Here is a 14089-nt window from a genome sequence, read left to right as displayed (position 1 = left end):
AGTGATTGAGAAGACGCGTCGCTTAGCCGAGGAGACAATTTCGCGACGAGCGCCCTGAGGCCGCCATCAAATTGCCACGCGAGACGCACGTGAAGAAAAATCCCCGGTGGCGGAAGGTACGCGCTGCGTCTGAGAGGCTTTTACTGACCCGCTCGTACGCTTTTCACCTTCTACCGTCTGTCACTCGCTTCATCCATCAGACATGCAAGCATTTAGAACGTGCTCACGGCGTTGTCAACGCCAGCTCATCTTCGATCTCTCCCGGCGTGCATTCTCCTTCTCAGCAACGTCCTCCCAATCCACCAGCAGCTCCTCTTCTCTCCCCTCCCCTGCCCAACCCCTCCCCTGGTTCGTCGACCCATCCGAGCTCGCTCCACGCCCAACACCAAAGCGCCCCACCATCCCCATCGCTCCCCTCCCTGTATCCATCCAGCGCGACAGCCCGATCGCCGCACTGCACGCCGCGCTGAGCACCTCGCCGCACCTCGAGCCGGGCAGCCTTGTTGTACGGGAGCCAATTCCGACTGCGGACGGTCCGCCGCTGCCAGATACTCCTGTAAAGGGGCGGCGGAAGCGCGGACGGACGTACGCCGGCGAGGGAGTGGCAGAGTTTAATGGAGGAATATGGAGCTGGATCATCATCGCACAGGTGCGTTCCGCACGCTTATCACCTCCGCTACCTCGCTAGATGTGCATATTTATTAGGTGAAAGAGGGCACGGAGGACAGAGGCGCCATCGAATCTGTCATCCGGACAGTGCGTAAGACAGTACGCCCAGATCTCTCCACGTCTCTTTCTCCTTGTCTCATTCATCGTTCTACCAGCTCTTAGTCACACAGCCGCCGCTTCCACTTCCTCCAAATCCCAAGCGTCGCATGCACAACGGATGGGCGTTGATCGATGCCGGTGACTTTGCGATACATGTGGTCAGTAAGGAAATACGTGAGCAATACTTCCCGGAAAGGCGGGAGTGGTAAACCCCCATCTCCTTCCCTCAGCTGAAAATTGTACGAATATACCATGTTCAATTGCTGTTCGAACGATGCAACTTGGGCGTATAAGCGAGATACATCTGTAAAGGCAGAACGGACGCAGGCAGTGTTGGATGCATCCTGTCTCACTAACGAGATTTTCATCAGAGTTTGATTGCCCCTCAATCAGAGCAAGGACTTTTACATATCAATCAAAGTTCGTCTTTAAATTGCGATGTATCGTTGCAGCAGTCATGCAGGTTTTACCACGTCGTCTATTGCTTGCCCCAGACCTGCTCCTTGCCCGCCTGCTTTGTCGCCTCGTCGCCCACCACATGTCCATAGGCCATCTTCGTAGTACCAGCAGCGACGGTCGCCGCACTCGCCGCATACGACGACGTGGTATCCACAGCGTCTGACGCTGTGGAGCTCCAGCCGCCTGCGTCGGCACCTGTGCCAGAGGCATTCGCCCAGCCGTCGTCTTCTCCGACACCAGTCAGCAGTCAAAAATGCGGGCTCAGCATAATCATGACGAGATATGCACCTTTGTTAGAGTTCTCGTTCAGCGGATCGATGTTCGCCGACTCGATAATGCCAGGGCGGCCCTCAACGACACCGGCGGTCTTGCTGAAGTTCCGCCTGGCCTCGCGCCCGCCGCTGAAGCCAGGGCCCTCGCCAGCACCAGTGGCATCTGTCGTCGTTCAGTCACCTAGATCACAACCGTGTTAGCGACTGAAGTGCACCGTCTCCAAGCGGACTACTAACAAAGTTGGACGCGAGAGGGTCTGAGTGCGTCGAGGACGCGGTTGGGTTGGCCACACCGGGGTAGAGGTCAATGCCCTTGTTCCCGCCTAGGGCCATGTCCTTGTCATTGAGAGCCATGACGTGGTCGTGAACAGGTTTAGCTTGGTGGTAGTAGGTAGTAGCAAGCTTAGGGACTTAGTGGGTCGTGAATTGATGTACTGTTGGACTGGTGAACTCGATGGTTTATATGATGGGGTGAGGGATGATGTAATCACCAAACCAGTCGCATGGCCATGGCATGGAGACGTTCGGAGAGTGCAGATTTCTGACGTCACTTGCCTAATGGGGCATCTCAGCTGCCTTTCTGAGCAAGTCGGTGGCCTTAGTGTCACATGTACACTCGCAAGTTAACAGACGTTAACCCGATATTTGTTGCTTAAGTGATTCTTTTTTGCTACCAAATCCAAAAGTTTAAGAAAGAAATGTAAGGATGCGACACGCTGGACATTCCCTACGCCAGTACTAGCAGGTAAATATCACTACCTAATAACCAACTACGTATGATACACCCAGCAAAATTCATATTAGATCAGCCACAATCCAACAAACGTCAGTGTGCCGCATCTGAGGGCTCTACCACATAACTTCAGTCTGACTACGTTGAATAAGGTCTGGCTCTTCAGGTTCCTGCTTAGTCTGCTGTCCATCCGGGAGCTCTCCATTAACAGTGTTGGACTGATGAATATTCTGTGGCTGGGAGCTTTCGACAGGCTTCGCTGGGCCTGTACTCTTGACCTGTGCTATCAATTTCTTGAACTGCGGGTCTTGCTGCCTCTGCAGGACAAGAACTCAGTCCGCTCACTCATACGCATCGGAATGTCAAGTCTCCTTACCTCATACTGCTTTGTGTCTACAATGTTATTATTTGACGGCTTGTGTTCCTCTTCCCATCTTTTCATGTCTTGTCTGAGCTGCCCGATCGACCTGCGCTCCTCACGCTTGCAATCGATATTCGCGTTGTACAACATCACCCATCTAGCGGTCGGAAGCCACATGGCGAGGAGCTGCAGCGAGTGGTAGCAGGAGCATAATAGAAGAAAGACGCACTGCTTATGCCTACTAACGAGCACATTCCGTTCGTCATGCGTCGAAAGGCCATGCTCCTGGAGTAGCTCCTTCAGCCGTGACAGCTTGATAATGTCATAGGGTTCCTTTGGGAGGTATTCAGGATCCGGCGTCATCGACCCTGCTCTGCAGTCAGAACACATCTCGCAACGGTCAGCATGTACATTGGTACAATTATAGTTGTCGCACGCACCGCTCCCTTTCCTTTCCTTTTTCCTTCGCCTTCCGCGCCACACCACTGCCCTGGCCAACACTGTTTCCCCCGTCTAACAGCTTCGACCACTCCCTCTTCTGCTTACCCTTCGGCCCTGGTTGTGTCGAGGCTGCAGCGGAGCTCGAAGCTCCAGGTCCGATGAACCGCTGACAACCACTGTCAATGTGCGGATTGATGCATTCCAACGGAACTTGTTTCTGGCAGAGAGGACAATTCACAAGGCCTGTTGACATGATGAATATGAAGGAATATCGATCTGCATTCGCTAAAGGCGTACCATTTGTTCCATCAGCAGAAGAGGGAGCTCCGGGACTGCTGGAATTACTACTACCGGAAGGCCGTCTACCATGCCCGTTCCGTGGCCTGACTAGCATTCAAAGTCAATAATTGTCCATCGCCATATATGCTTTTTGTCCACCCACCCTTGACCTTACTCGGGATACTGGGCTGTTTCAAGGGACTGCTGACAAACTGCACTTCGTCGTCCGAGCCCTCAGTGTCCACTCTCTGCCGTTTCTGCGGTGGTCCCTCTGCGACGCCGTCCGTACCACTGGCCGCGGGCTCATCAAGTCTGATGAGAAGCTCCTGGTTGCGCTTCAACAGATCCAGGATGCACTCTCTGAATAGGGGGGAACTGATGACTAGTGTCACACAAACGCGGGATAAGCCACACCCACCCACCTCGCAGCCGACTTCCATATACTCACGACGCTCTCAAGCTCGACGTTTTTCTTCATCCTCATCTCATTCGCAGGAGCCCTACATTTCGGACACTCCTGCCTGTCGGAAAATGCGCGTCTGAGGCACTGAGGGACGGCTTTCAATCAGAACCACCCTAAGGAATCACCTCCTGAGCCGGGCGTACATAAGAGCAGAACGAATGCCCGCATTCCAATATCATGGGTCCGCTATAGAACTCCCGGCAGACGTCGCACACGAGTGCCTCGTCCAGCTCGCGCAGGCCGGGCGCAACGTCTGCAGAGGGAAAGTCGGTAGGATCTGGAACGTTCTCCAGCAACACCTGCAGCTCCGTCTTCGCCATATTATATCAGAGGCCAAGACACACAGGAAAAGCAGTCCGCAGGATAGATAAGAAAGAGAGAAATATTGTGTCGAAAGGGGTGGCAGAGAGAGCATTAATCATGTTCGCTGAATTGCACTGAGCGGTCGCGTCGCGTGACAGAGCGTGACGGATCGCGTCTCATTTCGCACGTGATGATTGTCATCCGCGTCCGGGGCGCTTAACGTTCGAGACTCGGATCACCATACCTCTCCTTCATCATCATCTTCTTTGGCAATATCGTTCTCTCGTCTCTGATATATCTCGTTCATCCATGGCAATGATCTCTCGCACACTCACTGACTCTGTCCTCATTACCACAACACCGAACCGCACATCCCGGCTCTGGCTCACAAGCTTCATGATTATGTTGTGGCTGACAACACTCCTCCTCCCTCCCATCACGGAGCCACCACTCAAAATAGCGAACACGCAACCTCAGCAAAGCATACACGGGCGGTGGACACTACTGGAGGAAATTATACCGCAAGGCTTCCAGCGTCCCCCGAACACCGATGACGTAGTGGACTCTTCATACCTGTCTGAGCATTGGCCTTTTGCGGAAGAGAACATTTCACAATTGCGCCTTGACGGCCCTCGCCGGGATTCACCTCATAGACCATCACCTTCGGCAAGCTCTCAACAGATCCTCCATCTCACACGCGATGCGATGGAAGATGACGCTGCAGCACGCGGTGTGTCGGCCTCCTTCGAAGAAGTGGTCGCTTCGTTCCGCGCCGTTGCCGTTGTGGGGAAGCAGCAGGAGCAGCGGATTGCTGCAGCCAAACAAGGGAGGAAAGGAAAGAAATATAGGTCATAGGCCGGACAGTCTCGGCTTGCTCATGTCTCCGAATTGCATAGAAATTTGCACACGCATTCGATATATATCGATGCGTCACGTCTGTATCTGCCATAAGCCATTTAAAGAGCTAGACGACCACGATGCTGGGCATCAGACATCCATGGGCACGGGCTTGAGCACCTGCAGACGCTGCATCGACTCCCGTAACTCCGCCTCTGAAAAAACCGCAGCCTCCTTCGCCACCGACAGCTTCTTCTCCAACTCGTCCGCCGTCATCATCCTCCACACTCCGTTCTCATTGACCTTGCCTAGCTGATCAAAGCGCGCCAGACTGTTGCCAACACGAGGGAGAAAACCGTGCATGTCCCATCCGTTGTCGTTGAAAGAAAGCACCGCGCGCACGGCAGCGGTGTTGATGTCTCGATGGAGCTCCTCCAGCTTCGAAAGCTGCACCTCCATCCACCGCGCTCGGCGTTCGAGAGCGAGAGTAAGCGCAGCGACCTCGTCTTCCTTCGCGTGCCCGTTTTGGTCTTCGCCTCCGTCGTCCGAGAAGTCGTCGCCCTTGAGCATGTCACGAAGCACGCCATCGAACGAAGAGTTATCATCCCATGTCTTGCGAGGGAGCAAACGAAGAAGGTCCGAGATTGTTTGCGTCAATGTCTCCAACAGCTGCTGGAAAGACGAAACCGCGTGGTCGATCGAACCAGACGGCATGTTGTTCGCGAACGATCCGCCACCGACTGAGAGCGCGGACAGGGCGTGCACAAGCGGGCCATATTCCAGAGGCATCTTCGACGTCGGATTGATCTTCTGCAGATCAAAAAACGGGTGCTTCGAGGCATTCAGGTAGGGAAATTCCGCGTCGAGGTCTTGCAAGAGTTTCTGCAGACGGGTGTGCTGGTTCGCTATCAGCCGATCAACTGAATGGGCGCGTGAGTTGTTCGAGCTGCTCTCGATGCCTCGCATCTCCAACGAAGGAGCGGCCTCAGAAGTGGCAGCAGAGGGAAGAGCTGACGCAGTGTCCGCGCTCGAATGCTCTTTCGGGATTCTGAGTGGTTTCGCGACGGGCTTGTTCTTCTTAGTCATCCTAGCCAGGATGGGCTCATGCGTTACAGGCTCTGAAATAAGGATCGGAGAGGATGCACGTTTCGAGGGCCGTCGAGGCGTCCTCTCGGAGCTTTGACCCTGCTTCAACGACTTCTCATCGTTGTCATTTGACGCCTTCAACGTAGCTGTCTTTTTTGCTTGAACAGCTCGCTCCTTCTCGGCCCTCTCTTTCTCAAATCGCTCCTTCTCCTTTTCCGCCTTCTCCTTCTCTGCCCGTTCCATCTCTGCCTTCTCCTGCGCCGCTTTCTCCTTCTCAACTTTCTCGATTTCTGCTCTCTCCTGCACCAGCCTCTCCTTCTCGGCCTTCTGCGCTGCGGCCTTCTCCTTCTCAGCTGCCTTCTGCGCTGCAATCCTCTCCTTCTCAGCTGCTTTCGCTTCTGCTTTCCCTTGGAGCATACGTTGGCGTTCAGCCGCCTTCGCTGCTTTGCGCTCTGCCTTGACCTGCGCTGCACTGTCCATGCCTGCTAAGCCAGCGTTGGCGCTACTTCCAGATTGCGGCTGTTCACGACGGGCGGCAGGTTCAGCCGCTGACAATGCGGGAAAGTCCGAAGATGACAAGGCGGGGGAGGCGGAAATAGAAGGCTCAAGGGAGGGGGACGTCGAAACTTCAGGACGAAAAGTAAGAGAACCGGCAAGAAAGGGGACAAACTCATGTCAGCATCGAGGCATACACCACACACTCTACCGCGAGGATAGATGTATAGCAGGGCGAAACATGGAGGAAGGAGCCGGCCGTTGCCATGAGGCATTGTCATGAATCAAGGCCGAAATGACAGATTCCGCACTGTAAGTACGGCACTCGGTACGCTGACCTGGGACTCCCTCCCCTGATAGACACAACGAGGTGACTCACCATTCATTGATCCGCTCGTCTTGGACGCTTCCAACGCGGAGGCCGACGCACTTGCAGTCCCGTAGGCATGATGACCGATCGAGCCAGGGATACTTGCCGCAGGGCCATCACCAAAGGACAATCCGGGAGGAGGGCCAAACGCCACCTGCTGCGATGGAATGCTTTCTATCGAAGGCGAATACGAAAATCCACCATCTGGCGTCGCTTGCTGAGAAACCGGAGAAGCCATTCTGGCAGACATGATGGCAGGATCATTGAAGGGCTGATTAGGAGTCGTGTTGTACTGAGATTGATCTGGATATAGAGATGGCCATGGTCCATGTTGTACGATATCATACAAATCCAAGAAGGTACAAAGATGAACAAACGAGGAGTCAACAACATGATGAGCATCACGCAAGTAGAAGAACCCTACCAGACGGTCCGTTCTGCGACTGACAGGCACGCTCTCGACTGGAGCTGATGAGCTCCCACAACTGGGCTTCACTAACACCGGTTTCAAAGGGCTGGAATGGGCCAGAAGGTGGAGGCTGCTGCTGGACGTGAGCGGCTTGCGCGTGCTGAGCCAAGGGTGAACTCATGGCGGAGGTCCTCTGGCTGTACTCGTGGCGGCTCTGGAATGGCCAATGAGGCGCCGTTCCTCTCGCAGGAGACGCCAGTTCAGATGAAGGATAGAAAGACATGTGCGAGGAGTTGTCCACGTTTGTCAAAGGTGAAGCAGGATGCAGCGAAGAGGAAGATGAACCCTGTCGACCACGAGCGAAGCCAAACCGGGAAACTTGACGTTCTTCCTCCAAAGGCGAGTAGCGCCGAGAGGGCGCTTCCTCGATTGCCTCCGCAGCAAACGGGTTGAACGAGCCAGTGTAGCCAGAGCTGCCGGTGGACTGCCTCTCGAGGGGTTGCCGCAGTGTAAGATCAAACGTTGAGCGAGGAGGATGGGACAGACCAGGCGGCGGCATGAGAGGGCTTGCAGGTGCGCCATGTCTGAGGGCCGGGAACGGATCCAAGAACGTACCATTGAAAGGCGTATGAGGGCCCGCCTCCAGCTCCGGTAGGGGGAGTGTCGCATCCACGTTCTCACCTGCCAGAGCCGGATCCAGATTGAAGCTGAAACCACCATACGAACCATCGTCTCCGCTAAGTGTCTGCAGCATACGATCGAAATCGGGGAACGGACTCCGTTCAGTAGAAGAGGCGGGCATCTCGCGTCGCGCTTTGATGTCCTCCATTAGCGCCTGTGCTTGCGTGGACATCTGATACGATGAGGATGGTACAGGTTGCATAGAAATCAGGGCCGGTGATGATACAGCCGATGTGGTGCGGGACGGTGCAGGGAGGCCTGGAGGTGGCGGCAATCCAGGAGGGACGACGGGGATACCTAGTGATACAGAGGGCAACTTCGCGACAGGTTGACGAGCGGGCATCGGAGAAGCAGGCACGTCCCGTCCGGTTGATACACGATCAGACACCACTGCAGTAGAGACTGTAGGTGAGCGAGTAGGCTGCTGCTGCTGTACAGACTCCTTTGGCTTCGTTGCCCTGGCAGCGCTGGGGGTGGCAGGTCGGTTGATAGCTGGCGTAGCAGGGCGAGACGACGACGACACCGACGGTGCCTTGCCCGCAGTCGCAGCAGCTTTGCGATCTCTTCCTAACGTACGGCTTTCCATTGCGCCAGTTGTTGTTGATCCTGACCGTTGTTGTCTGGTGCTCGTAGCGCCGCGTCTTGTCTGACGTGTCACACTCTGCGACATATTTGTATGATTGTGCAGTGCATTGGAAGCAATATGGGTCGAGCTTTTATTACCCCAGGAAGCTCCGCGAGGCAAGCCAGCTGTTGTTGACAGTTAGAATCCATGCAAAATGATGTTATGGGAATAACTCACCATCGGCCTCATCAACTTTCCGCATGACTGTCGTAGTCCGTAGCCTGTTCTCTGTGTCCTTCATTGTATGTTTGCTGCGAAAAATCTATAAATGCATGTTCACCGAATGCAGCAGAAATACTAACAGCGTGGTCAAGTCCTCCTTTGTGAAGCAATCTTTTTCATCACCCCACTCATGAAGATTCATACAGCCATGGTCGGGACACGAGGCACCACGCAAGAAGGCCATGCAGTACTTCGTTGTACCATAGCTGGCCCTCATAATCTCGTTCCCGCCACCAGGCGATGGCGCACCATCAACGGCGGCAATCGCACGAGCAGCATCTTCACGCCGATGATACGTGATATAGAGCCCGACGACAGGAGCACGGCCACCGGGCGAAGTACGCTTGACGATGACGATCTTGGATATCTTCCCATACTGGCCAAAATATTCGCTTGAGCGCAGAGTGGGGATCAACTACAGCGGACGTCAGTTCTAGCTTAGGATCAACTTTGATCAGGTCACGCACCTCTTCCTTAGCATAACGAGGTCCCATTCCCACCACGTACACCACGTTGCGCTGCACGACCCGGACATTTGCCAGATGACGCCTGCCCAGAGCATCAAGCTCTTTACGTTCACGCTCTCTCTGCTTTTTCTGTTGCGTCAAGCGCTTGTGGCTGATTGATGCATGGTATATGCGCGTTAGTTGTGCTTATGTGAAGGAAACGAGTAGGAAACAAGGACAATAAACTCACTCTTCCTTATTGATGGGCTTGAATTGGACGGCCTCATCGGTATACACTCGCCTGCAAGCTGGGCACCGTCCATTGAGGTTCTCCTTGATGTGGTGCCAGCAGAAACGACAGATCTAAGAAGCAATGAGTATGCTGAGCGCCTCGACACCGAGAACCGGGTAGTCTCACCTGGTACCCACAAGGGCACGGCTTGAAGTTGAGGTCCGAGATGTCCATCTCTTCGAGACAGAGTGGACATTCCGCATCATCCTGATGACGAGACCACGTATCATGTAAGTCTGAAGAGCGGCCTACTTATGAAGCTGGCACGTACAGCCTCGTCATCGCTCCAGTACGCGTCCTGAACACCAGCGAGGACATGCGACTTGGATTGAGTAGAAGGATTAGCAGCGTGTAGGGCAGGCGCTGGCAGTGGCGAGTGCGGGTGTACACGAGAAGACATTGCGAATAGAATTATACGTGAATGCGATGTTCGGCGCTGTCAGAAGATGCAGACAGAGGGGAGTGGGTATGCGGTTGAGGAATGGCGACAATGAGCTGCCAGTGCATGCTTTTGCTGTGGCAGCAGCCAAACATGACCAAGCAAGCACGACAACAAGCGCTCGCCGGATGGTTCGGCCTCGTGGCTGACGACCGCAACCACACTCAGTTCCAGACAAGACCATTCCGTCTCGATTGACGACAAGACAAGATCAGTATTCTCGACTCTACATTGCACTCAGTTTTATCTACGTCATTGGGGGCTCTAATGGAAAGCACCATCAAACTGGTTCATCGTCCCAGGTCTACGAACAGGATCCGGAACAAGTGGTCGTATCACTTCATTTTAGATCTGACACTGTCACATTTGCCACTGGTGGTCCAAGTGCGGTGAGGGCACGTATTTATCAGCAGACCCCTCTGGGTGGACGATCATGGACTTCTCCGAACCGTTGGACAATTCAGGCAGTCTCATCAACTTCAACGAGCCGGCCTGTAGTCGACGGAGGATTCCCGTGACTATGCGCCTGAGAGTCAGGTCAAATGTCGGCGAGTCGCAATTTAACTTACCACCATGTTGCTTGCGATAGTCTGCGAATGATCATGCGGCCATTTGCATGTCAATGATTAGAGTCGGGTCGGCATACTGTCCGGTGACTCCGGCTCCACTGCATTTAGAAAGCGAGTCGATAGCAAGGTAGGAAAGATGTCCGTGTACAAAGCTAGAGGTCAAAATCATCATCGATGCTCCCTTTCCTTCGTTGGAACTAGAAGGTATTAAGTAATTGACGGTGCTGCAAAGGAAGGGATTCCGAGTACGCACTACGATGGTACCCTTCTTGGGTGCTGATTTGGATTGCGCGTCATCTGCCTGTTGAGACAACTCGTGCCAAAAGACATAACTCTTCAAACAACTGTTTGGCGTACCTGCTCAAGCAACTCAATCAATTGTTCCTCCGTAACTCGCCCGCGCAATTGCCCAGTCTGAGCCATTCGCAAGAGAATCGCCTCGATCTGTTGAGATCTCTGAGGACTGACCAACGCTATCCGCGCCACTTATAGAGGCACGAGAAAGACTGACATGAGCCGCTAGCAAAGACAGGATTGTGAGAACTGCATACGTCGTTCCCTTGCAGCGTGGTCCAAGACAGTGGCCAATAAGTCTCTACGCATCTGCTCCTCGGCTGCCCGCTTGCTTTCCTCTTCCCCGCCCTCGCTCCCTCCCCCTTGAGCTGCGTTCTGCTTCAGCTGGCTCATTCTAGCAGCTCGGATAGCAGCAAGCTCGGGGTCTTCCATAGTTGAACGTGAAAAGGTCTGCAGATGCAAGTCCAAGTCAAGTAGATGATCAAGACGTGGACCGCTGTTTTGGGAAGACGCGCTCAATGTGTGGCGACCACGTGATGAACGCGTGGACGCGCTAGGCAGTGTGGCCGCCACTACGTCTCACAGGTGGGCCATGATCATGCCGCGTAGGCGGCGTCGGTTACCAGTGGCCTCTGCGGGCTTTGACATCCCCGAAATATAAATGAGTCCTCCAGTCCTCCTCGCTTTGACTTCCAACGACGTAAAAGTGCTAGCCTCAGTGGCAGCGGAGACTTCGTGGTGGCTTCACCATCGAGTCTCATCCATACGCTTACCTGAACTCTGCATCCTGACTGCCAGATAGCCCCGGTTTTTCCTGCCTCCTCTGGGTCCTCATCAATACCGTCCGACGTTCGCGCGGCACGTGACAAAGTTGCACGAATATGGCGCGTGGGATCAATACGTTTCTGGCCCGTTTGACCCGCGCTCTTGCTCGTCCAGCCATATCCAGAACTCAAGGGAAGCATAGTCGCGCTGTAATTGTCCGGCAGAGTTCTCTTGCAGGCCCGCTGCCGACCGTTGACTCGGAGGCAGCTGCACAGCAGTCGGCTGTGCAGAAGAGGCTCTACCCGAAGCGCTCGAGACAACAGACAGGCATCCTCGTGAAGCGGTACTATAAAAGGTATTGTCCCTGCGCCTCCGCCGGCTTGAGCACAGATACCCATCCGAGGGACCTTGCGTTTTCTGCGATTCCGCGACAGATGCCTTGCATGCCTTCCTTCTTCCACAAGCGACGCAAGCCCGAGACGTCTCCGCCCCAGGTGACAGCGCTGGACGTCGACGAGATCACGCGCAAGCTTGCATCTCTCACCACGAGGGATGAACATGAGGCACACATTGGAAGGCAGAGCGCGTTCGTCGGTGGGTTTCATCCTGAACTGAATGGCGCGTTGCGCCCACCTGCACGCCATGGAATGCCAGGACCTCGCCCTGCGCCGCCGACCCTGGTGTCAATGCCCACTCCCCGGCCAGCGAAGCATCCCATGTCTCGGACAATGCAACACGCAGTGTCTGATTCTCCTGCGCGAGATCACGCGCAAACGAATCACAAAACAAGCCCGCCTCCGCCACTTTTCAAGCCGGTACCGCCTGCGCCTTCTCGCACCAAACCACCTCCCGCTAATGCTGCACAACATCCTACTACGCCGAAACGCCCTCACCAGATTCAGACGCCCGGGTCTGCTCATCCGAAAGAGAAAGCGTCGCGTCCTCCTCCCGTGCAAGCCCAACCTACAGGTCGACCGAGATCACAATCATCTCCTCCGTCGCCTACTGCGTCTCTACCTGTGACATCCGTTACGAGGGAGATACTGCAATGCAGAGGCACGACGAAAGCAGGTGCACGATGCAAGCGCATGCTCCATGTGCCGGCGGCTCACCAAGACGATCCTGAGTTCGAGGTATACTGCCCAGCGCATGTTAGCGACAGGCTAAAGCCTTCTAGTTTCCCAACGAAAGACAACCGTTGGGTTAAGTTCGAAGGTCAGGCACGTCAGATGTTATTTTCTTTATGAGTAACCGACGTCTTGGCAGAATGGATACCAACGTACTTGAATACCCTCACGCAAGCAAACTTACGAGACGTCATGCAACAACCCATCTCCGACGCAGACCGTCCGGGCTATATCTACATGTTCGAGATACGAGGCACGTATTGCTCAAATAACATACTGGCATGGATGGCTAACGTGCGCGTAACCCACAGATCCTGATCAGCCTGGCCTCGTCCTATTCAAAGTCGGACGAGCGGTAGTTCTAAATCGGCGCATCGACCAATGGAGCAAGCAATGTCCATCTAAGGAGCAATATCTCCGCTATTATTACCCTTGGCCCTCTCAGGAAGACCAACAGATGCTCGCGAGGGGCCGTGTGCAGCCCGGCCCGCCGGGAGCGTGGTGTCATCGTCTGGAACGGCTGGTTCACCTCGAACTGACGGACCTGTCCTTAAATGCATTGTACAACGACGCCATATTCCCTGACGTGGAGCCGAAAGCCGAGCCGCCGAAGATGCCCGAGAGGAAGCCGTGTGTTGACTGTGAGTATTCATCTGCTGTGCCTCTTTGCAGTCTGCTGGACGACAATAGGTGGAACGCTGCACCAGGAGATCTTCAGGTTCCCTCTCGCGCAGCACGGCATGTACAAGGGGCGAGAATGGGAGACCCTAGTGAAGCCTGTGATCGACAGGTGGGCTCGGTTTGTGGAGAAGTATTATCCCATGGAGAAGGTTGAATAGATGGATTGGATACCCAGCATATTTTTGACATTTACGCATACATTTCTTGACACTTGCTACTCATGCTCTAGCTCAACTTCACTCACATTCAGGATGATTCAATGTATATATGTATCTATTACGTATTTGTGTGGCCGCTATGTGTAACTCAATATCCGGGCCGGTGTCCACCTCTGGCAGTTTTGCGCGTTTTGTGACGGTGTCGTTGAAGCGGGATTGGGAGATTCAGAGAGCCTATGCCACATGCTATCTGGCTCGAAAACCCGTCCCTGCATATCGAGCCAACAGTACCGACTCGGACCGAGTACCGACCGAGCCATATCGAGAAGGACGATGGCTTGTATACGAGCTTATATGCAGATAAAGATCGTATTATACTCTGAACGCTCCGGACTATATATTCGCGGATCACGCATGACACCCAGCCTCATGACATCAAACTCGAATCCACAAGTAACGACTGGAATACATCTGTGGGTTGAGCAGAGCGAGACTTCAAATCGCACTGCACCGG

The 14089-nt window shown here is 54.3% G+C and overlaps 6 protein-coding genes across 6 annotated transcripts; 3 read left to right on the top strand and 3 right to left on the bottom strand.

Annotated features, from left to right (window-relative positions):
- The first annotated feature begins 135 nt into the window (after window positions 1-135).
- Window positions 136-1141, top strand: LAESUDRAFT_747263 (uncharacterized protein). The gene is made up of 3 exons (XM_040911462.1): window positions 136-649; window positions 706-768; window positions 825-1141. Exons 1-3 carry the CDS (start codon window positions 203-205, stop codon window positions 975-977), a joined length of 663 nt encoding a protein of 220 aa, XP_040769355.1. The 5' UTR covers window positions 136-202; the 3' UTR covers window positions 978-1141.
- Window positions 1142-1194: 53 nt separating this feature from the next.
- LAESUDRAFT_741047 (uncharacterized protein) lies at window positions 1195-1947 on the bottom strand. Its single transcript, XM_040911120.1, has 3 exons — window positions 1730-1947; window positions 1516-1662; window positions 1195-1452 (listed from the first exon to the last, which is right to left on the bottom strand). Exons 1-3 carry the CDS (start codon window positions 1851-1853, stop codon window positions 1247-1249), a joined length of 477 nt encoding a protein of 158 aa, XP_040769354.1. The 5' UTR covers window positions 1854-1947; the 3' UTR covers window positions 1195-1246.
- Window positions 1948-2153: 206 nt separating this feature from the next.
- Window positions 2154-4172, bottom strand: LAESUDRAFT_692654 (uncharacterized protein). Its single transcript, XM_040906135.1, has 8 exons — window positions 3920-4172; window positions 3736-3860; window positions 3477-3673; window positions 3332-3421; window positions 3034-3277; window positions 2823-2966; window positions 2609-2750; window positions 2154-2549 (listed from the first exon to the last, which is right to left on the bottom strand). The coding sequence occupies exons 1-8, from the start codon at window positions 4094-4096 to the stop codon at window positions 2349-2351; spliced, it is 1320 nt and encodes a 439-aa protein (XP_040769353.1). The 5' UTR covers window positions 4097-4172; the 3' UTR covers window positions 2154-2348.
- Window positions 4173-4388: 216 nt separating this feature from the next.
- LAESUDRAFT_755249 (uncharacterized protein) lies at window positions 4389-4934 on the top strand (the record flags this gene model as incomplete). Its single annotated transcript, XM_040912007.1, has 1 exon — window positions 4389-4934. The coding sequence occupies one exon, from the start codon at window positions 4389-4391 to the stop codon at window positions 4932-4934; it is 546 nt and encodes a 181-aa protein (XP_040769352.1).
- Window positions 4935-5066: 132 nt separating this feature from the next.
- On the bottom strand, window positions 5067-11276 carry LAESUDRAFT_642402 (uncharacterized protein; the record flags this gene model as incomplete). Its single annotated transcript, XM_040903727.1, has 12 exons — window positions 5067-6628; window positions 6877-7170; window positions 7292-8707; window positions 8760-8833; window positions 8885-9219; window positions 9272-9422; window positions 9501-9613; window positions 9669-9749; window positions 9814-9978; window positions 10699-10851; window positions 10908-11035; window positions 11102-11276. 12 exons carry the CDS (start codon window positions 11274-11276, stop codon window positions 5067-5069), a joined length of 4647 nt encoding a protein of 1548 aa, XP_040769351.1.
- Window positions 11277-11955: 679 nt separating this feature from the next.
- Window positions 11956-13778, top strand: LAESUDRAFT_741045 (uncharacterized protein). The gene is made up of 4 exons (XM_040911119.1): window positions 11956-12824; window positions 12876-12989; window positions 13048-13377; window positions 13427-13778. Exons 1-4 carry the CDS (start codon window positions 12044-12046, stop codon window positions 13573-13575), a joined length of 1374 nt encoding a protein of 457 aa, XP_040769350.1. The 5' UTR covers window positions 11956-12043; the 3' UTR covers window positions 13576-13778.
- Window positions 13779-14089: the final 311 nt, after the last annotated feature.

Source organism: Laetiporus sulphureus, assembly GCF_001632365.1.
Source record: "Laetiporus sulphureus 93-53 unplaced genomic scaffold LAESUscaffold_3, whole genome shotgun sequence".
Lineage (NCBI taxonomy): Eukaryota > Fungi > Basidiomycota > Agaricomycetes > Polyporales > Laetiporaceae > Laetiporus > Laetiporus sulphureus.
The sequence above is the reverse complement of the archived record's forward strand: the minus strand, read 5'-3'. Positions and strand labels throughout refer to the sequence as shown.